This window comes from Lissotriton vulgaris, chromosome 8 (genome assembly GCF_964263255.1).
Source record: "Lissotriton vulgaris chromosome 8, aLisVul1.2, whole genome shotgun sequence".
NCBI classification, from domain to species: Eukaryota; Metazoa; Chordata; class Amphibia; order Caudata; family Salamandridae; genus Lissotriton; species Lissotriton vulgaris.
The window spans coordinates 217254536-217278133 of record NC_141696.1 but is presented as its reverse complement, the minus strand read 5'-3'; the positions used below and the strand labels follow the sequence as shown (position 1 = coordinate 217278133).

Sequence of the window (23598 nt, the reverse complement as noted above, 5' to 3'; positions counted from 1 at the left end):
AAAACCCATGGAATTTTCTGGGCTTCTGGATATTATAAAGGGGACGATGGGACTGCGACTTTTGCAGTATGATTGCATTGCCACAAGAAGGAAGAATGCGACAAGAAGCACAAAGGAGTTTGTGGGAGGAAATGACATCAAAGAGCACAGGTTGCTGGCATTGGCTCAGTTGGATCATCACACAAGTAAGGAGATCAAGTTGGCCCATGGTAGAGATGCATCACAGCGGTACTAGTGGATGGAAGGGAACCCAAGAATGGGAAACAATGAAGGAGGAATTGATCAAGATGGTGAAACAGATCACATACAGATAGGTGGAAAGATTTTGGGAAGAAGCACAAACCAGGACTAGTGGAAGTCAAGCGAGTAGGCACATGTTGAGAAAGCAGCTGAATAGGATCACCTTAGTGGTATAATAGGAAAGTAGCAAATGAGGGGGTCGATGGGGTTGAAAGGATACTGCAAGGTGGCAGGTGTGCGAAGTGAAACAAAAACTGGTGGCAGCAAGAAGCGCTTTTTGTTAGAGAAGGAGGACTAAAAGGCAGCAGCTTCAGTAGGATACACTGTTCACATGACTTAGTTTAATTAAAGTTACATTGCATGGTACCTACATTTCTTACCCTTGAGCTTTGTATATAGTTTTGAAATAAAATAGCATCTTAGCAGTTTTTTTGCACATAAAAGTTAACAATACATTTAAGTCAGGTACTATTAAGAAAACAAATTATACTGGACTAAACAATTTACTTTACATTGAAGAATATACAGGTGCATTCCTTGGGTAACCAGTTGGAAACATCCAAGCCTCAAATGTGCCTTCCCCTCAATGTTATGTTATGTTTCTGCAAATCTATGAAGTATACGATCACCCCAAGGATTCATTTGGTGCTACAATAGAACTGATGGCTACATTAGACAGATTTTAAATTATATGAATCAAAGGAGAGTATGCAATGACAGAGAAATCAGACTTATCCATTCAGCCAAACAACTTGCAACAACTGCATATGACACCTAGCAGCCCCACAACATGTGTAGAGGGACCAAACCCGAATATTGACACCCTAATTGTATGTAACATTGCTTCATACTGTGTTACACCAACATAGAGTACAAGCTTCCTGAAGGAGCTACAGGTTAAACTTGTGTAAACTTAAAAAAACAACTAAATATATGAAGGAGAATCTATTTTAAGATTTGGCCTGCATCACACCTATAGCTTGACACCTGGGACTGCCAATACCCACTTCCTTGAAGGACAAACTCATAAAAATGCTGGAACATGTATAGCACGACTAATCACCCATGAGGGTCTCTAGGAGAAGTTCCTAGGCAGAGGGAGATTAAGTGGTTTGCCCAGAATTACAGGATGTTGAGCCAACGCCGAGACGAGAACCTGGAGCCCCAGCTCCAAAGTCAGCAGCTGTGGCTGTTACACCACACCCTCTCATGATCACCTGAAGAGGGAGAATCATTAGAAACAAATCACAATTAATTCTGGAAATCCTGAAAGTAAAAAAGACCAAGAAACTGAAGCAGGCCTTCTCATGTGTCGCCTCAAGAATCTGAAATGATGTGCCTTAGGATCTGAGACTTAGTGAGACCCTACTAACATTTAGGAGTAACCTTAAGATGCACCTGCTCATCGGCTTTATCTATAAGACTCCAGTCCTCCCGACAGACCCCTCTGTATTACCCTTAAACCCTCAATGTTATCAATGTATTTGTAAAGCCCTCCCATGCCCATGTGGCTAGATCTGTGGGATTTAAATGCGGCTAATAAATCGGTTGTACCAGTACTTAATTTGTATAGAAAAAGTGCCAGGGCTCTCGTTAGGAGGCCTCCAAAGCTTACACCACCCATTGCCCCTGCCAGTGTTGCCAGTGACAGTACCTACAAAACTACTAAACAGCACACTGCAATAAGTGCAACAACTCAGACTATTCCCGGCCTCAAAGCTAGAAAAATACCTTGGGCGGCAGGGATTGGCTGTTTTTAATATATACTGAATTAATAAACAATTGCTGTTCTGCTCATCTTGAAAACATACAAACAGCGCAACCGCACCGAAATTGTGGAACACACTGCCACATTCAATCAAAACCAGCACCTCCCTCTGGTCCTTCCGCAAACAACTCAAGACCTGGCTTTTTAATCAATGAACATCAGCTCCCCTTGTTGGTTAAACACTGCAGTAACTCAGCGCCGAGATGCCCAAGGGTCTTCGTTCCGCTTTACAAATGTTGTTATAAATAAATAAATGTGTTGCTGTCATAAGTGTTGATGTTGACAATTAAGTGCTGGTGCAGAGCACCGGAAACCACCAGCTCAAATTAAGCACTGGCTTGTCCAGATAGCATGTCTTTTATGCAAGCTAGAAATATGTATGCACAGTACAGCACTGAAATACTATTAATAATGGTATACAATGTTTTTTTTTGCTTGTGTATTGCTATAAATCTCAGATTTTACACTCTTGTTCATAGTCATTAACAAGTGGTGACTTCATACAAAGTGTCCAGTAGCGAGAGTGGAGTGGCCATTTTTTTGACATACTAAATTCCATAAGCAGAATAGGGTTTAAAACTACAGAGTTCATTTGAGCGACATGCCAAACACCTTGTAATATTTTAAGTTGAAGAATAAAGTGCCCCAGCCAGGAGCCTTTGGCTGCAGAGAAATAACAGTTTGTACAAAAAAACGTAATGAGTTCAATTAGCAGCCACGGGTTCCCTCTCAGCACACCGAGGCAATAAATCAGCGCCATGAATTACGGCTGTGTTCTGCTGTGAAATTAACACCCTGGTACTTGAAATAAAAAGTTACGTTTATGGTGAACAATAATTTATGGGAAAGAAAAATTGAAGTGACTCTTTTGCGCTCTCCTTATGTAGATGCACAGGACGGCTCGCGACCTCCTTTTCTATTCACATTTATACCTTAGAAAAACATTAGAAATTGGCACTTAAATTATATTTAGCACAAACTGAAGCAGATGTGTCGGGCTTAGGCTGTGGGTTAGGTAGCATAAGAGAACACCCTCATTCACATCTGGGGTCAATTACCAGCGTCATGACCACCATGAACTCACCTAAGATCTCAGGAGGTTCCACAGGCAGAAAGAGAATGTCTCACCAGGTGATAAATGTGTGTGGGTATATGACCCCTACATCGAAGGAGTGAGGTGACACCGCCACAAAGGGTGCCAAGGTCACCCTGGTCAAGAAACTGCACGGCTCCATTGCACAGAGCAGCTGATGGTGTTCTAGACCAGGTGTAACGCTGGCTAGAGTGCAGTGCTTAATTTGAGGAGGTCGTTTCCATTGCTCAGGGATGGCACTTATTCATCAACACCGGCACTTTTCATAAGCACAAGTTAAGGACACATTAATTTACTGGGAGATTAAGTGATTTGCCCACAATCACAGGACGTTGAGCCGAGACTGAGAGTCGAACATGGTTCCCCAGCTCCAAAGTTGGCAGCTCTGGCCATTACGGCACATCCTCTCTCCACTTGCATGGTTAGTAGTTGGTTCTATTTTAGGCAGGAGAACTGGGCTGCTGGAAGCTGCCTCCTGACGATAGCCCCAGCACTTATTTTTTTTACATATTAACCACTGCTAGAGTGCCGATCAAAGGGAGATGATTATAATTCCGATGAAAGCAAACAGTGCTCAACTTAACAAAATAGAGCAAAAACATTTCTCATTTAGAGGAGAGAAGCACACTTGTCTTAGAATATGTGCTTGTTAAGGAATATTCCACAAATAGTGCATTTGCAAAGCAGTTAGCACAAAGATGCACAGCATATAAACACCCCAGGCACATTTTCCTTAGCATTGGAAATTCATGAATGCATGATTTGCACAGGGAATGTTCGATCTGCCATTTTTGGCTTAGTTTCCCCTGTCTTTTTACCTCTGAGTTTCTGTTTCGACTGTGAGCTGCAATTCGTTTTTGCTGGTGTTAGGATTCTGGACACTTTACCGTTGCTGACCAATGCTAAAGTGCAAGTGCTTCCTATCTAAAATTTAATAGTAATTGGTTCCTCCATGACTGGCATATTTGATTTACTAGTAAGACCCTAGTACAGTGCAATGTGTGCAGGGCTGGCTTTAGTGCTGGCGGCACCCGCTGCAACAATCATTTTTGGTGCCCCTGCACCCCATGATCACCTCCTAGGATTCTCTCACTACCACTGGGCAAAGTGCCACTCATCTCTCCAATCATAAATTATTGCTAAACACAGCCCATAACTCCCCCCCCCCCCCCGAGGTCAGCGCCCCCTCCACAGGTCAGTGCCAAGTGAGGTCGCACTGGTCGCACTGCCCTAAAGCTGGCCCTGAATGTGTGTGCCTAGTTCCTGTAAATCAAATGCTAATGGAGGACCTGCAGCACTGAGTTACCACCCACAAGTAGTCCTGCAAACAGGGCTCAGGCCTGCCACTGAAGTGTCTGTGTGTGCAGTTTTAAAATTACATTTCAATGGAAAGTGCACCCACTTGCCAGGCTCAAACAGTCCCTTGTTTTACTACATGTAAGCCACCCCTAAGGTAGGCAGAAGGTAGCCCCAGGGGCAGGGTGCAGTGTAATGAAAAGGTAGGACATGCACTGTTGTGATTTACATGTCCTTGTAGTGAAATACTGCTAATTTCGTTTTTCCCTGCTGCAAGACATATCTCTCCAATAGGTTAGGCTTTGGAGCTGCCTTGTAACATCTTACAACTGTGCCTGCCAATTGGGAGCTTATCAAAATTGAAGTTTGGTGGCTCTTGAAACTACATCTTTTAGTGAAGTTGTTTTTTGAGTTGCAGGTCTGAAAATGCAACTTTTATTAGGTGGCCATTTACTTACTCTAACCATTCTATGTCTCTGGCTGTCTCCAAATACTCATCTGGATCAGAATGCCAATTGGGCTGCTTGTGCAATTCACTCTAGACAGTCACACAAAGGGAGCTGAGGTGTACTCTGCTTATCCTCATGGCCTTCACCAGCCTGATGGGTCTTCCTGAGGAAGAGGGGTGGGAGAAGTTGACACTGACACCTGAATAGGGCTCTGCCTGTCCTCACACAAAGAAGTTTCCATCCCCTGTGGCGTGTCTGGGGCCAGGGCAGGGAAAGGCAGGGTCTTGTGCACTGCAAAGTCTTCCCTTTAAAGTTTGCCTACTTCAAACACTGAAATGGGTATAATGACTTGGCCTCTGACACCATATACTCAGAACACTTCTGAGTTGAGGACATTCTGCCAGGAAGAAGAGCTGGATAGCTATCAGGAGAGACTGCCACCTTGCTGTTTGCTTTGCTGCTTTGGCCTGTTGCTTGCTGCTTCTATCCTGCGAGTGAAAGGGCTGGACTTTGCTTCCAAGATCCTGCTTCAAAGGTTCTCCAAGGGCCTGAGGTGAGCTTGCCTCCTGGTTAGAAGTCTCAGAGCCATCAAATACTTCACCTGCAACCCCTAGGCCCCTAAGCTGGAGAGTCCTACTTGTCAAGTGGTGCCAATTACAGTTTCTGAGCCTTTGTCAGTGAGCTTGGGGTGCTACTTTGGAAAAGGCATCTGTCTGCAACTCTGATGCCAACCGCAGCTTGCACCACGGGCTCCAATGACGATGCAGTGCTTCCCAAGCTCTACCACAACACGAGTCTTGAGCACTGCACCACCGAAGTCCATGGAGCACCACTCCAACTCTGACGCCTGTGGTCTGGTTTGACATAGACTCTATGGAAACCGAATGGCTGTTGGACAGCTTCTACTTTATGAATCATGTCAGGTGGCCCATGGCAGAGCAGGCAGTGGTCTACTGAACCACTGCCTGCTCCCTGAAGTCTTTCTAGATGGAAAACATTTTTAAAGCAGCACAAGTTCCACTAAGGAACACAAACTTCTTCAAAAAAGGTTTCTGTTTGGCAATAAAAACACAGGGATGGTGGTCTGCCACTCGTGGCAGGCCATCATTTCCAAGTTAGTGGCCAATCCCAAGGAGTTGTATATAGCAGTATACCTAATTAATGTACATTGGGCAGGCTGTTCTGTTATGCCTTGTGACTTGAGATTTTGCAGTAGTACATAGGTCACAATGCCAAACTACAGAAATGTTCCTCAATTGTCACCCACTATTTGGGGCCTCTCTGTTAATACATCGGGTTCTCTGTTCTTAATTGCACGACAGCTAAGCTGTGCATAGAATCTCATGGGTGTTCAGAAATTAAGGTAGTGTTCATGGCCCACAACTTCGACAATCTCAAATGGACTCTGCCAAAACCTCATCCACCAGAGTCCTTTGCCAATAGTCACAGCATCTGTGAGGTTTATCAGTAGCATTGTCACAGTAACTCACATTGCTTGTGTTACAGTTAGTGCCACTGGAATTATGCAGGAGGAATGGACAAAATTATGCGGCAGGATTGAGTAAATTATGCAGCATACTGTGCCGTGTTTTATAATAGTGTTACTTCAATTTTTAAGTGATTTTTACACTTGGTAATACTCTCTGGGCATTGGTTGCACCACTAGTACCAATTGAATACCCAAATATAGCAATTAGTAACAGAAAGGTTACCAGTCAACTCTTGCAAAGGGTTTTCCACTGTGCAGCAACACGTGCCACTATATTTTTAGGAACTTTGAAACTGTTTCAGCTAGAAACTACATTTTGCTTTGTTAAAATCTGCAGATTATGCTGCAGATAATGGATTATATGGCAAATGCGGCAAATATATCACTTTACGAAAATCGCCATGGCTGCACAATCGCATAATTCCAGTGGTCCTGGTTACAGCTCAATTTGAGTTCTTCGGAGAAGGAGCACATACATTTGGTAGCAGAGGACTGCCATTACTTCTTTCTTGCTCAGGAAGTATTTAAGGGTCCAGTTTCTACACAAAGCTTCATGTAGGTAATTAGCCTGAGGATAATCACTCTCAGTTCTTGCAGCTACCCACTGATCGCCTACCATGAGTCCCAAATCAGCGCACTTCACGGGTATAACTCATTGAACCTGCAAAAGACACTCACACTCATTATGCAAAAGGACACAAACTACCATGAAGCTCCACCTATGGGGAAAATTCACCACCAAGGTCTTCATCACGAGTGACCCAGTGTTAGGGCCGAAATGTATCTGATCCAATAAATTCTCTGCTAGGTTGGAGTTTATCGGGAAAAATAAATAATACAAAATTTACGGTCCTTCACCAATAATAGGGAATAAAATGGAGATTTTGGTGCTTATGGCACCAAATTCTGCAAGTCCCAAAAATTGCTAGACATTTTTTCACCAGTACATTTGGGATGTTTTACCTGCCAAAATGTATCAAAGTAAACTGCGGGCGAGCGGTGTTAGCCAACAAGCTCATAATCCAGATATGTGCAGATACACTAGCTTTCACACACACTGGAATTATCCGACCATCTCCTTATGAAGGCTCAAGTATCGCCTCATTGCTAAGAGGCCAATTCAAAATCACATAACATAATATAAAATGTGTCAAAATAAAAAACAAAAAAACAAAAACAAGCGTATTTACAAAAAAAAGTTTTTGAACATAAATGAATGCATAAATTCTCTGGGGGAAACAAAGTTATTTTTCACAATTTACCACTTCTAGGAATGTTGTCGTTTGCAAGTCTAAAGAAAAACATAAGCACGTTTTTTTAGTATCTACAAAACAAATTAAAGTTGCCCACAACAGAATGCTAATTTATGGGCTCTGGAATAAAAGAATGTGCTTGTGAAGCCGATGCCAGGCAAAGTCAGTCATTACAAAACTGCTCAATGTTAATTGGAGCCAGGGGCCTTTTCTCGTAATACCTCATTTAACTCCAATCAACCGTAACCTCCATGTTTATTTATCCAAAACAAATACTAATTTTGTGATTAAGGCGTCTCTGCTCTGCATCTGATCTCAAAGAATTATTGCCACCTGCAGGACACTTGAATTGAAGCCATATGGCTGACCTTGGGAAGCCCTCGTGGGAAAGTCATTAACTAAATGACAATGTACAGAAAGAAGTAACAACTTGTGCAAAATAATGTTCAGTTTTACTCTTCAAATGACTTCTACGGAATTTAGGAAGGCAACCTTGATGATCATTGTACAATGATAAACAGAAGCCTACATATAAGTAAATTCCTTAGCATATATTTTACATTATGTATTTAAATGACATGTAGTCCCCAAATTGATTTAAAGGCACCACATGTCTCTAATGGTCAACATGTACTTCGCGATATATGCAAAAGAGTGTTGTTCAGAAAATATTTATAGAAGGGCTCTTATATCTGCGTTTTCCGACCCCAGTTCGAGGTCTCACGTTATTCTTAAAATTACAATTTACTCAAAAGTCATCCTAATTCTAGGTGAACATTTGTGCAAAAGTTACAGCAAAAAATTAGGATACAGAAGAAAATCAAAAGAAATATTTTGAAGAGAGACAATGGTTGTAAATTTAACAGGCGACATGAACTGTGTGCATAAACGTGTCTTCATAGAAAGGTGCTGTTTGCACTAAAAGTGACCTTAACCTCTTGAATGCTCATGACAAGCTGAGCTCATCATGAGCCACGGCGCTCCGGTGCTCATGACGAGCCCAGCTCGTCATGGTCCGTGGAACGCTCACACGCGGGGATAATTTCCCCGCTGTGCTGAACGTTCCACGGAGCCAATGCACCTGTGACGAGCTGAGCTCGTCATGAGCACAGGAGCACTGTAGCTCATGACGAGCTGAGCTCGTCATGAGCATGCGGGCGCTGTGCGCGCCCCCCTTCCCCCCCAGCACAGCGTGGGATTAACCCCCGCAGCGAAGGGGTTAAGGAAACTACAGCCATGCAATTAAAGACTAAGCATGGCTTATCCAAGAGTAGTGATGGGGAAGGGAGACACTGCAGCCGTTAGAGGGGTTATCCTTCTCACACTGGGATTTTTAATGGTAGGAATGATCATGGTGACTTTGGATCAGGTTCATAAACTCGGCAAACAGAACGTTTGAAGAGTTAGAGAATAAATGCTCAAATATTAGAAGGTTAAGTGCCTTTACTAACTGATGAGCAGGTATATATATATATATATATTTTTTATTGTACAGAGTTTTATATAGCGCAAACCTGACCCGAATCGGGTATCAGAGCACTTTACATAGCACCCACTGCATTACATGAGGACACATTCATTTTTTTGTTAGGCACGGGGAGATTAGGGGATTTGACCAGAATCACAGGATGTTCAGCGTCATTGGCGAGACTCAAACCCAGTTCCTCAGATTCGAGGTCAACCGCCCTAGCCGTTAGGCCAACTCCTCTCCTGATGTGTATGATGTGTTTGCTGCCAAAATGAAATGTGTAAGCTCCTAAGTAGATGAGGGGTGATTGTCATAGAGGAGGTGGAGGACAAAGTGAGCTATAAGTTGAGAATAAGCAGGTTGGGTGGGTCTGAACAAGGTTGTGAGTGGAATTCTGATATTTAAGGTTTTAGACATAAAAAGGTGGCAATGAAATTTGCAGACACCTAGGAGCATGGATGTCCATTCACCAAGAGGCCAGTGATAGAGGAAGTGACATCATTCACCTTTAGACCTTAGAGACATCACAGGAAGTCATATCATATGACCTACCTTCCTGATAACATCACAATAGATGACATTTCTGAAGTTTCATAATAACTGCATGAGCAATATAACAACAAAACACACATGTCTATTTTAGATGTCATTATATTAGGGTGCTGACGTGATCTTTGAATGTGGGGGACATTATGCATTACTTGCTCTAAATTGTAGCAAATGGTTGAAGCAAGTGAGAAAACGAAAAATAAAATGATCAACAGCACATTTCAGTGCACCTTTTTTCACATACATTTGTTAAAATGCCAATGGCTCTGAAAGAGCACTCTTTAAATATTCAAGACCTTTCATGGTGTGCCAAGCCTATGAAGCCTGATATTCCCCAGGAGTTGATTGACCTCATCATCATTACCAAAATGTTCTATTGTGCCCCTATCTTTCAAAATGTACCTCCATTGTGCCAGTGCCAGTATTTTGTCATAGTTACCCGATATGCCCTGGGTGGACCTTAATGCCAAAAATTACATATACAATACCAGTTACAAAATTTTGCATTTATAATCATTTATATTCCAAGGGTGACCTTATTGCAAATTTTACATCTATTAAGTCAGGGCCAACAATTTATCATGGTAGGATGCTTTTCTATGCCTCACTCTCAGGCAGTCATTCTAACTGTGAATCATGCATTCTCACTCAGTCACACTCACTCTCATTAATTCTTACCCTGACCCACTCATCATTTAGCACTCACACTCAACTGCATTCTTTTCCTCACTCCCTCATTCTCACAGACATGGATTCTCACTCATTAATTCCCACTCATTCACTCACATTCTCTCTTACTCTCACTCAACGATTGATCCTCACTTTAACTTTCACACATTATCAATTATTCTCACTCACCCTGACTTACATTCTCACTCACATTTGCACTCAGTTACTGTTACGCACTCTCACTCATTCTCTCATACATTATCTAATGCTCTCTCACACAAATTTATTCTCTCTGACCCACTCTTGCTCACTTGCAGTCACCCTTAATTTCACTCAGTGATTCTCAATCGCTGTGACTCACTCATATTTACTTACTGACATTCAATCTCACTCATTTGCACTCACTACATGCCACTGACTGCCACTCAGTCCCTTTCACTCACACATTGAGACACTCTTACACATACACATGTTCACTTTGCTACATTCTCTGCTGTTTTGGCCTGATTCCTGCTGCTCCTTTCCTGTGAGTGAGAATGTCTGACCCTGATGTCTACATCCTTGAACCCAAGGGATTATTGGCTTGTCTTCTGTTCCCTGAAGTCATAGGGTCACAAAATACATTTTGCAACTCTGCAGGTGCAGCTGGACTCTCACACATGAGTCTTACCCTTGTCTGAGGTGCTCCCTCCAGTGCTGGGCTTCAGGAGTGGGTTCTGTAGCTGTTTTCTGCAAAAATCGATGTAGTGACACCTTCGCACCAATCAGACCCAACGCAGTGTCCTCCGATATCAACGCACTGACAATTCAATGATGACATGGGTCTTGACCGGGAGTTTTGATGATGCAGCACAGCTCCGAAGACGGTGCTAAGAGGCTCCAATCTGATGTAGTACTGACCCTCTGACACCGACTGCAAGGCTCAACTTTGACACATCGACCAACTGTGTGAATCGGAACTGATGCAGGGAGTCCTCGATGCATGCACCGTAATAGGTACTTTTTCAGCAGGCCATGCATGGATCCTGTAGCAGGTCTGCCCTCCATTGTGGTCGGCCTGAAGTTTGGATTTACCCCGGTCTCACATGACCTTTAGCGCTATTGACTTCTAAGCACTGATTTGGATTTATTCTTTAAAAAATCATATCTCAAGTTCTACTGATTGGGTTTTTGTCATTTTGGTCTTGTTTTACTCAGAGAATCATTCTCTATTTTTCTAAACTGGTGTGGAGTCTTTTTCTTGTGTTTTCACTGTGTTACTGTAATTTAAGAAATACTTTACACATTGCCACTTAAGTTAAACCTGACTGCTCCGTGCCAAGCTACCAGAGGGGGGGGGGGGGGGCACATGTTCATTTAGGGTGTGTATATGACTTACCCTGACTAGGATTCTGGTCCCTACTTAGACAGGGTGCATACCTCTGTCAACTAAAGACCCAGGGCCTCATTTATGAGGCCTCTAATAGCACTTTTGCGTTACCAGATTGTCACTTTTTGTATGCTCTGGTGGCGCAATGTGCCTCAGAATTTTTACACGGCCATGCAAATAAATCAACTTTGCCTGCCTTTTAATGGCCTTGTAAATATGTGCCCCTTTCACACAGAACACGTGAGAAAGGGGCGTTCTATGGAATACGAGGAATCGTAAACCTGGGTATTCATCAGGTTCTAACGCCACCCCAGGAGTGCCGTTAGTGAGGCACAACAATGAGAAATAACCTTATTTCTCCCCGTAGTTTTCCTCCTTCTTTTTCCTATTCTGTAGCACACATAGAAAGAGGAAAACACCTCTCATGATTTGTCCTGGAAGGTATCCCTTCAGGCACAAAAGCAATCACTCCTACAACGCAGACACCACTGCACCACGGCGCAAGGGTGCCTGCGTTGGCGCATGGCAGCCCATTGTGCGCCAGTGCAGGGGAATAGTACATGTATTATTTGTTATGTATTTTTTGTACTGTGATATATGTAAAGAAAGTACTGTATTCACTTCCCCCGTTTTCCACCATTGTGTAAAAACTACTTTTGGAAGTTGTGTACATTGTGTATTTGTCCTGTTTTGGATCACTAATTCTTAAAAATATGACTTTTTTTTAAGTTCAAGAAAAAAAAATATGACTTTTTAATACAACAATTGACACCATTCAATTTAGTTGAAGTTATTTGTTTTTGGGGAAATCAGTGTTGTGATTTAATGTATCAATGATTGTGAGGACAATGTAAGAAATGTTTTAGGTTCCTTTTGTGGCAGAACCACTACTCCTATAACATACCCATTCCCATGTTCTGCATGTGACTGGGTTACCCCAGTGGTATTATCATATCTTGTAGATATCGGGCATTACTGTTATGTTATGTTATGTTAATAACAATTTCTTGAGCGCACATACACCCTTGGGTTTCTTGGCGCTGTAGTACTGCCCTGTTCTTTTGATGTAGGGCAGCACAGCAAGATTCCTTGTGACACTGCCCTACGTCAAATCCTCAGAAATGAGGCCCCCAATTTCTAACACTGTGGTAACAGAATATTATTGTCAGAATATCACCTGACATAAATATTGTGTCCTAAATATTTCTGTATATAATTTTTTTTAATACAGCCAGAACATCATTAATTGGGATAATGGCTGTGAATAACAGCAACAGTTATCATTATCATTCAAGTCTCCAAATAAATGTGCATTTCTGAGCAGCCTGTAAACAAGAAGAGTGCTTTCTAAGCAGAAGATTGATAATGACCTCTAGCAAGGTCTACACCTGCAGGATACACAAGACTAGAAACATTGCAATTTCCTTAGCACTTGTGTGTACACAATATAGAGACTAAATATGTATAGAAGTCAGTGTCTTAGATATGTTTTCAGAAATTTCTAGTTAAGCTCATACTGGTTGAAATAGGAGTGCCCTGGCTGCCGCGCCTTAAAAGGTTCCATGTGGAGTGCAGTATAAATAGCCACGACTGGGATGGTGTGAAAGGTTGGTGGTGCACCATCACAACTGCCAGAAGGCAAAGCAAGTATTTTTGGAAAGGAGTGTAAGCAATCTCTCCAAACTTAGCACAAGTTCCACTTTGAGGACAGAACTGCATACCACAATTGATAGGTGTCTTATGACAATGTATAAGCATATGCCAGTAATTTAATATAGAACACAATTATCCAAAACAGTGACAGACTGGGTTTCACTTGAGTACTTCTGCAGTACCAGGCATCAAAATGAAACAGCAAGCCATGTCCATTTAAATGTCAAAAATCAAAGAGCAAAGTGTAGCTCTGTTTCAAGACATACATCTAAAAGCAGAGCTTCATATGAGCAGGCGATTGCTGTTGGGGGCCACCAATACTTATTTTTGGGGACAAGCATTTATTTTATGCATCATGTATTTACTGAGAGCAAGAGAGGGAAAGCACACAAATCAGAAAGACAGATAGAGAGAAAGATGGAAAAAACGTCACAAAGAGAGCAAGTAACAAGCTGGAGTGAGATAAAGGTGCAGGGAGTATTTGGTAGAGGAGTAAAGAGGAATGGGGTGGGTTTAAACTACCAGCATTTGGTATTTGATGCACTGATGTTTAATTGCACTAACTGCAGGATTCTGAACAAAGTTGTATTACCAGCACTCTTTCTTTTACAAATTAAGCACTGGTCTAAAAGGGATAAACAACAGAAAAGAGAACTGTATAGATTGCTGATATCTTAGGTCAATACACAAATAGACAAGATACATCTGCTCCTGCTTTGGAATTCCTGGGGTGCTTCACCCAGGGCATAGCTCAGAAGGGCTCTAGGAAGAAAACAACTGTTTCCAGACTGCGCTTAGACAGGAAGGACAAAAAAAGGCACACTTATTTGAGCTCTACAAGGCGGGGGTAGGATTAATGCATCCCAGAGTATCTGGTAGTGGGATTCTTAAAATATACTAAAATAAACTCAATCTGTAAGTCTCTGGTGAGTTCCTGGCATGATGTGTGACCCACGACTCACCAAGCACTTTGCTTTTCCCAAGGTCTCAATACGTGCAGGTAAGAGTAGTGGAGCAGGGTGGCGGGTTGAGGGGGAATTCAACATACAACTTACATTTAAAAAAAACAGAAACTATGGTTTTCTTTTTTTTTAAAGTTTCCCTGGTTCTTATATGTCAAATCCCCATCCCAACCATGCTTCCCACCACCGCTCTTACCTGCATGGGCCGTGCCTGGTCTCAATAGGTATTTTGTGCTTTCTCTCAATTCATGGGCAGTAATAGCACTCAATATTCTGTGCACTTGATTTTCAACAGGAACGTTGATACGTGTTATTGTAGGGACAAATAGATCACTCCAATGGATCTCAAATATAAGGCTTTTGCGGTAAAATCAAGTATAGGCTCCTCCATCAAAATAGCATTCAACTGTTTCATCAGTAGGCCCTGCATCTTCTCTGCTGCCCACTTTTGTTTTCTATTTCTTTGCGGCCAGACTTCTAAAATACCTCATATAGCTAGTGAGGCTTTAACAAGTTCCTCTACTGAACCTCATTCCAGCTTTTGCCTCTCTGCAGGTGGAGGTAACAACACACAGATGAAAACACAACACCTCTATCATGGGATTCACCTCCACAGAACAACAACCACTTTTACAATACAAGAGATAATGGCGGATTTGGTAAGATGTACCATTTTTGCATCTATTCCTCAGTCACCACATCAGTTCAATAAGAGTCATACATGTGGAATGTTGTTATGTTTACTATCTGAGGTTACACTTTGATGTCAATGGATTCCTGAACTGGTAGTACTCAGAGGAAGGCTGAACCTGCCATGCGTTGCATGTATATTTCTCAGCTCCCCAATAAACGCTTATCAATCCACATTTGTTGAGTGTCCTTCCCAAAAATAAACGTGATGAATCCCATTCACACAGGTTCAATATGGCCATGGAAGATGCATTTTTTAAATTATTTATTTTGAGGTAAATATTTCATATAATCAACTTACATTTAAGTATGCCTTCCCTGAATTGCATCTCCAGCATCACTCATTAAAATATAAATTAATTGTGTGACCCAGCTCACACAGTACAAGGTATCAGTGGTACTGATATGCTCACATATGCAATGGTCTCCAAAGTGTGCCCAATTCCTTCTAGAATGAAGGAAACTATTTCACAACACTGAGTAAGTTCAGGAATCTCCTAGAGCATTCAAGCATTCATGACTATCTATTTAGTTGCACACTTCTTCTCACAGATCATCTATTTTGACAACCATGATGAGGTACCAAGCTTGGCAACCATCTTTTCACTTCTCTTTCAGCTAGATTCATCAAAGAGCCATTTTGCGAGTCCTTAATAGCGATTATTAAGGAATCGCTATTAAGGACTTGCAAAACGGGATTCATGTAGGAATCGCTAAATAAATTGCGATTCCTACACATTCTAAGATAGCAATTTCAAGGGTGCCAGGGTTGCCCAACGGACACCCTGTAGCACCCCTGAAATGCAAATTTACACAGCTGTTGCGCACACACATGTCCAAAGGACATGTGTGTGTGTAACATGCAACAAAGAAAAATGCACTGAAGTGCATTTTTCTATTTTTTCCGCTATTTACCACGAAGTCAGACTTCGTGGTAAATGGCGGCCAAATATTGCGAATTCACAATTTAAAATTGGTTAATGAATTGCATTTAAGGAATCTCTAATAGAGATTCCTTAAATGCAAATCCTCAGAAAATTTGCGATTTCGCAAATAGCGATTTTTGCATTTGGGATGATGAATCCCAAATGCAAAAATTGCGCTCGCAAAGGGCCAGATTCTCAGAATCTGGCCCTTTGCAAGCGCAATTTCCTTTCATGAATCTAGCTGTTTGACTTCACATGATAACTAGAGCAAATTTAAAGACAATGTTGCCTTAAGATTGGGCTTTTCTAGATTTTATACTTGGGACAACATGTGGATTCATGGGCAGAAGACCCCTGCCATTGTTATTATTAGGGATCCAGAATTTCCCTGGAAATGTGTGTAATGTGTGTCATGACCACACTCCTGCAATAGTGTACTTTGTAAAGAACATTTGAGTGAGATGGCTCAGGACAAAAACACACATCAGAACAGCGGATCTCCTGATGCAATAAACTGGCAAATACAACGTTTCTTAAGGAAACTGACAGAGAGGGAAAATAAAGCACATGGCCCGGGGTGAAGCCCTTGAGTCATGTAACTCAGGTTGCCAAATTCTGCCTATTTATGTTAACTGGCTCAAATGCATTGACTTATTTCAGCAATGAAGTCTCAAGAGTAAGAAAAGGCTATTGTCTACACAGTTAAAATCTTTTCAAATGAGCCCTAAAACACAGCTGCTAGCTACTGTAAAATGTGATGCTTTGTTGTCTGTGTTGTGAGTTCTCAGCTACAAGACAGAACATGATCGCTCTGTTACAAGAGGTATTGTTAACTTAGAGTTGGCTTAGAGCCCGACCATTGCTCAACCATTGGTTGGCTTTATTGACACTCTCATTTGTTTGCTTTTTATTTCTTAGCTTGTGTCGGCTTCCCTTTCTCTTCTTCAGTTTGTCCCTCCCCTGGAGCATGGATGCAGTACAGTGCCCTTTCATTGCTCGTTCTTTCAGGCGCTACCTTTTTGTTGTTGTTTAAGCACTCTATGTGAGTACATTAGTGTTCCAGCTGTTTCCCTAGTGCGCTTCTCTTCACCTCTCTGTGCTACTCTCTCTCGCCCGCTGCTTCTCCCTCAGTACCCTCTGTGACGTGCTTGGCCTAGTGTGCTCCCCTGTCCACATTGCTTTTCTGCCTGGGTACGTCCACCCCCTCCAAGCTCCAAATGAACTCTCTCTCAGCCATTTGATTTTCTCCCCCCACTCCATGCTTCTTTTCCTCTCACCTGTTTCCTACCCCTGCGCCCTTTGGGTTGCTTCCCTACACCTGTTCCCTATGTGTTGCTTGCATACTCCTGTGTTGCTTCCGCACCCCTGTACATGTTGTTACCCCCACCCGCTTTACCCCTATGTGTTGCTTGCACATACCCTAGCTTCTATTGTTCCCACACCTGCTTTCCAAAATAAACCCCAGTTTTGAACTTTTTTCTTTGAATTTGCCGTTCGGAGTTGGATTGGCAAATACCATTAAAACATTAAAAAAACATGTAATTTTGTAAGCATTCGAATGCTGGGCCAGTTTGTTTCCAGTGAGTTAACCTTGCGCACATGACCTATGCATTCAATCCTCCCTTTCTAATAAAAAATGTAAGGCTAAATATCCGGCATCTATATTAAAAAAAAATGCAAATAAAATAGAATTAGGGCAATCATACATTTTTGATATTGCAAACAGTCAGCAATCTCTGAAGAGTCAGCATTCAACATTGCATAGTATTCAATCTGATCCAAATATATTTATACTTCGGCTTATATTAATAGTACACATTAGTATTGCAACCTGTCACCACCATGCACACAACACAGCAGCAAAGCTGCATGCTTGACTAAGCACTGCCCCACAAAGCACGTCCTTATTTTCTCACAAACCTATAAAATAAATTCAGTCAGAACAAGTTATCTTATGCCACCCAATGCACAAAAATATGGCGTTATAAATCTTATGATCTGAGCAAAACAGACCGCAAACGCTAGGGGATATAACATACCATTAAAACACCTACAGAAAGCATATTTATCAAATGTATGCATAGTTTTATATTTATTGTGCAGCAACATTCTAAATGTTTAATCTTGTTAAAATTGCATTACAGGTCTGGCCCAAAGATCCTATGAAAAAACTCTCAGTCAATACATCAATTTCCATTATTCATAACAAGTAGAGTTCAGAAGTAAATTTCCATCACCAGCCTACAGGCATCATCCTCACAGGTCTCAAATGCATGGCGCGTTCCTACCTGTCTTGGAGCTTATAGCGAAGAAATTCTGAGGGTTTCCGCTCGTGATCCGGTAGGACAGTTTTTCGCTGGAAGTAGAATCTGGGTCCTGGGCCTGGATCTGCAGCACAGGCACGTCTTTAGGGGAGTTTTCCATGACAGCGGGGTAGTAAATGGGCTCTGACGTCAGAGGCGCATTGTCGTTGACGTCTTCCACTTCGATGTAGATCTCAATGGTGGAATACAGTGGGACCACGCCCCGGTCAGTTGCATAGACCCGGAGCCAGTATGCTTTTGTTGTCTCCCTGTCCAGAACATCGGCAGTAGATATAAATCCTGTGAGGCAAGACAAAAGCAAACATAACATTAATAAAATCATGGTCATGCACAGTGAAGAACATCCAAACACCAGTGCTTCTCAATACAATTTCCTCACACATGCTCACAGTAAATATTGAATTCCTTTGAGACCTGAGAAAGGAGTATTGCATTCATGTAGTTATGTAAATAGTGTCTTATCGAAAATAATCAATTCATTTTTCATACAACCTTACAGTTTTTCTTTGTGTATATTTGTGTAATGCTAAAGTAACAAACAATCCACATTTAGCCGTTTGAACCTTTAGATAAAGACAGACCCAGTCAGGGCAAAGTTACTAAAAACACTGCTGCTAATGAGGTGAAACTTTTGCAGACAGTATTAAAGAGTGTTGAAATGTTAAACTAGTAAAATAATACTGCCACAGAATATACCACGTGATTCTGCATTATTTGCCCATCTTGCTGTTTGATTTAGTCAGCTCAGGTACACAGACCCTGATTCTGAGTTAGTTGGAATTCCACATTGGATGATATTTACAGCACCTTGTAATTACCATATATGTTAAGTACCGTACTTTTCATTCAATTTTGGCAGCTCCAACCTCCCAGTATTTAACAGGGGAAAACAATACGATATTTACTGTTAGAGGTAGATTTTGGTGTGTTGGACAACAAAGTCCCCATGTTACTCCCCAAAAACTCAGAATATGTCCTTTTTATCACACGCAATACATGTCAATCTCTGGAGACTCATACGTTTTCCTGGTGCTATAAATAGCCATACCCCTCTGACCAACTTGGACATGTACCTCCAGTTTGTGAGGGACCACAGCAGATCCAGTTTGTGAGGGTCCCAAGCTGGAGCAGAAATACTACTGCCTGTCACTAGAAGTGGATGAATTAGGACTGAAGTTCTTAGCAACTAGTGTGCCTCCTCACATGTCAGATGCATGTGAGGAGGCATCGGTGGAAACACTTCAGCCATCGGGACTGAGATTGAAAAATCAATAAGCCTTTCCAGTGCTAGTGTAGTAGAAGGCATGCACCTACACATAAGTAGACAGATATTTCCCAGGAAAACTCTAAATAAGCCTATATGTTATGGATAACAAACTTAAAGCTACATGTACAAAGCTTTTTTGTTGTCGCAAGCGGCCGGATAGGCATAATCGGGCAATTTTCGAAAGTAAAAAGGCATTTTGTATGCACCATGCCCAAATTGCTATTTGGTACCCTTTTACCGAATTACAATTTGGGATTGCGAATCGGTTTTCAAATAGGGCGTGTTTAGGGCGTCTTTTCTTAATACCGATTTGCATTGGTATGTAAAAATGTTTTGCGACTGAAATGCGGTCAAAACACATGTGCATTTTACCACCAACTCTCTTCCCCTTTGAGCATGGCTGTCAAAATATTTTTTAAGAGCAGCCATTGGTTCCACAGACCACTGCCTACTCTTAAAAAAAGAAAATAAAACATTTCTTTCTTTAAAAAACACACTGGCTGCTTTAAATAAAAGGATTGCTTTATTTAAAAAGCAATCACAGTCAGCATGCCACTATCTCTGTGATTTTTACGATTGCCAATGGATTACCTACCTCATTAATATTCATGAGGTAGGTCTAGTTGTGACCCACTGGGAATCTCAAATAGTGTTACATACAATGTAGTACATTAGTGTTTGCGATTACCAAATAGCAAATCTAAAAAGTTTGTTGTTTGGTGATTGCAAACACTAATGTTAGGACATGTGTCCCTCAACTGACTCACTACCAGATCTTTGTAGGAATTGATTTGCAAAGCTTACCCAGATATCAGCTAGAGATAAGTAATGCTAAACTGCAGTATTAGTAGGTAGAGACGGGACAACCAGACCAGTTTATTCATGCCCACCAGCATCCTGCAGAGGATCATGAGACTAGAACAGGACCTAGCAGAGAGAAGGTGCAGAATCCACACGCATGAATAGGGCCAGTGCCCACTATCTGCCCCACGCACCATTCCAAATCTACTGCTTTGGATCTTTAGGAGAGGGGGCAAGTGTGAAAGGACGGGTCTTTCAGAAAGTGAAACAATGTGAAACTGGTGATGTTGCACATTGAAGGATATGGGTTGGGTCTCTTGCTAAGCCCCCAGCATCGGCCGGCACAGGTAAGCGCAGTGGGGAGGAAGCCGACAGATGAGGGCAGGGTGCAGCAGGGGCGAAGCCAACAGACGATGGAAAAGGTATTATTTATTCATACCTATTCTGTCGTCGGTTGACTCCCCCCTCCTACCCAGCCTGACCTCGCCCTGCCCTATCGCCCCACCGCATTTACCTGTGCCGTCCGCTGCTATAAGCCCCCTTTGGCCACATTATGGATTTAGACAGCTGTGCTCAGGACCTCCACCGATACACGAGCTTGCTTGATGCCTTTTGGAAATCTCTTGACACTCACATACTCATTGTGCACCAGATCGCAGTACTCTTTGTTGATGTAATCTGTGATTCTGTGATGGTAGCTGCTCAATTTCCCAGCGTTCCTCAATCTTTCAGAAATTGCCCCTTTAAAAAAAAATCAACAGCAATTCTCTGAATGCTGTGTGACTGTCATGGACCCTTCAATCCATTTCAGAGAACTGAAATGTTATACTTCATTCAGTTTCCATAAGAACAAAACGCAATGTTTGTTTGCATCAATATTAGAAAAAATACCAATATTTGGCAAATATCAACAAGAAAAAAATGATATCATCTGGCATTCTTGGAGAAGAGTTTCTAGGGTAAAGAAACAGCAATGAAATAGCTGGTCACAGGACTAAACACACCATGATAGAGTATTTGCTGCCTGATGCCTCTGGTTCAGAGAGACTATTGACTGTATGATGCGTTCAATATATGTGAAGGAACTGCTGGAGGTCTAATAAGGGTGAAAGAGGTGATTTGTGAGCACATCTTTTCTCCTCTTCAGAAGCCTAAAGACTGCTGGAATTGTGGCACACTGAGCCTGTGGTTCAATTTCATCTTGGCCTATTTGGAAAATTGTTTTGAAATTGATGTTCAAGTGACCTCAAATAGTAAGTCTGCGGGGATGAAAGCACTCGCAAATTATAGTCTCTCTGTTTCCAAAAGGCAAAAATATGAAGCTAACTAGCAAGCGGTATACAGTAAGTACTGTGGATACAGAACACAATGTTCAGAGGAAAATAAAGGCAGGAGATTCATTTTGACTAATTCTAAGGCATTAGAAATATCTTTTACAATATGATTTACTCCTGTGAAATTGGCACTTGCCAATCTTTCTATAAATGCGTGGATGAATACGCTTTCATAGATGAGGTGCACGTGCGGGTGCCTGGAATCAGGTATATAATTATTTCTTTTATGGTCGTCATGCAGATCTTCCTGCATTCATCTGAAATAGAAACCCCACTGGAAGGATATCTGCTGAGAGCTTGACAAAAGCCATCCCACTGCCCCCACCTTAACAGGATTTCACTGGTTAAAACAATAGGACAGAGCTTTCAGAAGATGGAAAGATGTCAGGGTATAATCTTACATCCTTTGTTTACACTGGCTGCAAGGGTAGAACTGCAGTTTTACTCCAGGATGGCAGGCCCCATTCAAGGTGAAAGTCTGAATGGCTGTTCTTTCTAGCATGGCTGGGGAGGTTTGTTTGTAAGGGGGTTTCTACTGGAATAGATACTAGTAGCCATGGCAACCACAAAGTTGTGTCTCTCGCCAAATTATAGCCAAGAGAAAAAAAAAGCCAACCAACAATAGAACACAACCTCTTCAAGGAAAAAGATCTGTGTGCAGCCGCCATCAAATGGATTGCGATGGGACAAAAATGAAATGTTCAATACACAGCGAAAAGCGATGTTGTGTACATCTCCAGGAGGTGAATGCTGCTTGATGTTTACCCAGCCATCTGAGCTAATAACTAAGAATACAATTTGTAAAAGTGTTAAAATTTGAATATATTTATCTGCAAAGATTTCCAAAAGTGGCACTTCTACACGTGCTGACATGCTGTTATTTATAGGTAGTGTTTTAAGTTAAATTGACGTGTTTAGGTTTGAATGATTTTTTTAAAGTCTATATAAAGGGAAAACTCCTGTTATCTTATCAGACAATCCACCTCACATATACACCTCCCAACCGTCTTACCAAGTATACCTGGTCCCCTTGGCTACATCTCCTTGAAGCCCTTTTAACTCCTCATTTGGACTCTATGTCATTATCACAAGGTCGAAATATTGATATCTCCTTCCAGCTCTTTCAACACTTCCTCTGAGCTCCGTGGCATTAACCATGATAGTGGGGAGAGGATATGGTGTAATGGCCAGAGCTGCCGACTTCGGAGCTGGGGAACCAGCTTTGAGTGTCTGTGTCAACTCAACATCCTGTGATCCTGGGCAAATCACTTAATTTCCCTGTAAATAAATGTGTCCTTAACCCCTTCCGTGCTCATGACAGCCGCCGGCCGTCATGAGTCACAGTGGGCATGTGTGCACGACGGCAGGGGGCCGTCCGAGCTACGCCCGCGATTTGGAATGTCCAGCCACGCGGCAGAATTTGCGCCGCAGCTAAGGTGTTAACTGGTGTTCAAGAAAAGTGGAGGGTATTGATGATTAAGTGCTGGTGCTGAGCACCAGAAAACACAGGCTCAAATTAACCATTGCTTTCTTCTAAGTTTAGGATTGACCATTACAACTGATTCTAAGGTCTAACATACCTGAATATTTTTAGGAAAAGTAAATACAAAATGCATTATAAAACAAGAAGTACCCTCCAAAGAATCAACACGGTGGTTGAGCTCATAATTACACTGGGGTAGCACATTCCACTTCCTGTCTTGTGAAGCCTCTTAACAGGCTGGGAATCCAGTCCCCTTTTTCCAGATCTGCCTCGATTGATCGTCAAACCTATCACCAAAAGAATGGAAGACACCTGCTGGTCTGGGCTATGGGTGTTGTGGTGGCAGTGTCTTGATAGTGATGTTGATGCTTTGCGGCCTAATTAAGGGTGGCAGGTGGCTGCACTCTCCCCAGTTTAAATAAAAATATATTCCATGATGATTCGTTGATTCAGATGTCAAGGAAACAAGAAATGCATGGGCCCTGTGCATGAGTGGGCCAGGTGGTGTGTACACA

At 42.0% G+C, this 23598-nt stretch overlaps 1 protein-coding gene across 1 annotated transcript in view; it reads right to left on the bottom strand.

Moving 5' to 3' along the window:
• Positions 1-23598, bottom strand: part of FAT3 (FAT atypical cadherin 3) — a 764758-nt gene that overhangs the window by 473641 nt on the left and 267519 nt on the right. Inside the window, exon 3 of the mRNA XM_086933989.1 lies at positions 18163-18477. Coding sequence (XP_086790115.1) covers positions 18163-18477 — 315 coding nt within the window. The remainder of the gene's footprint in view (positions 1-18162; positions 18478-23598) is intronic.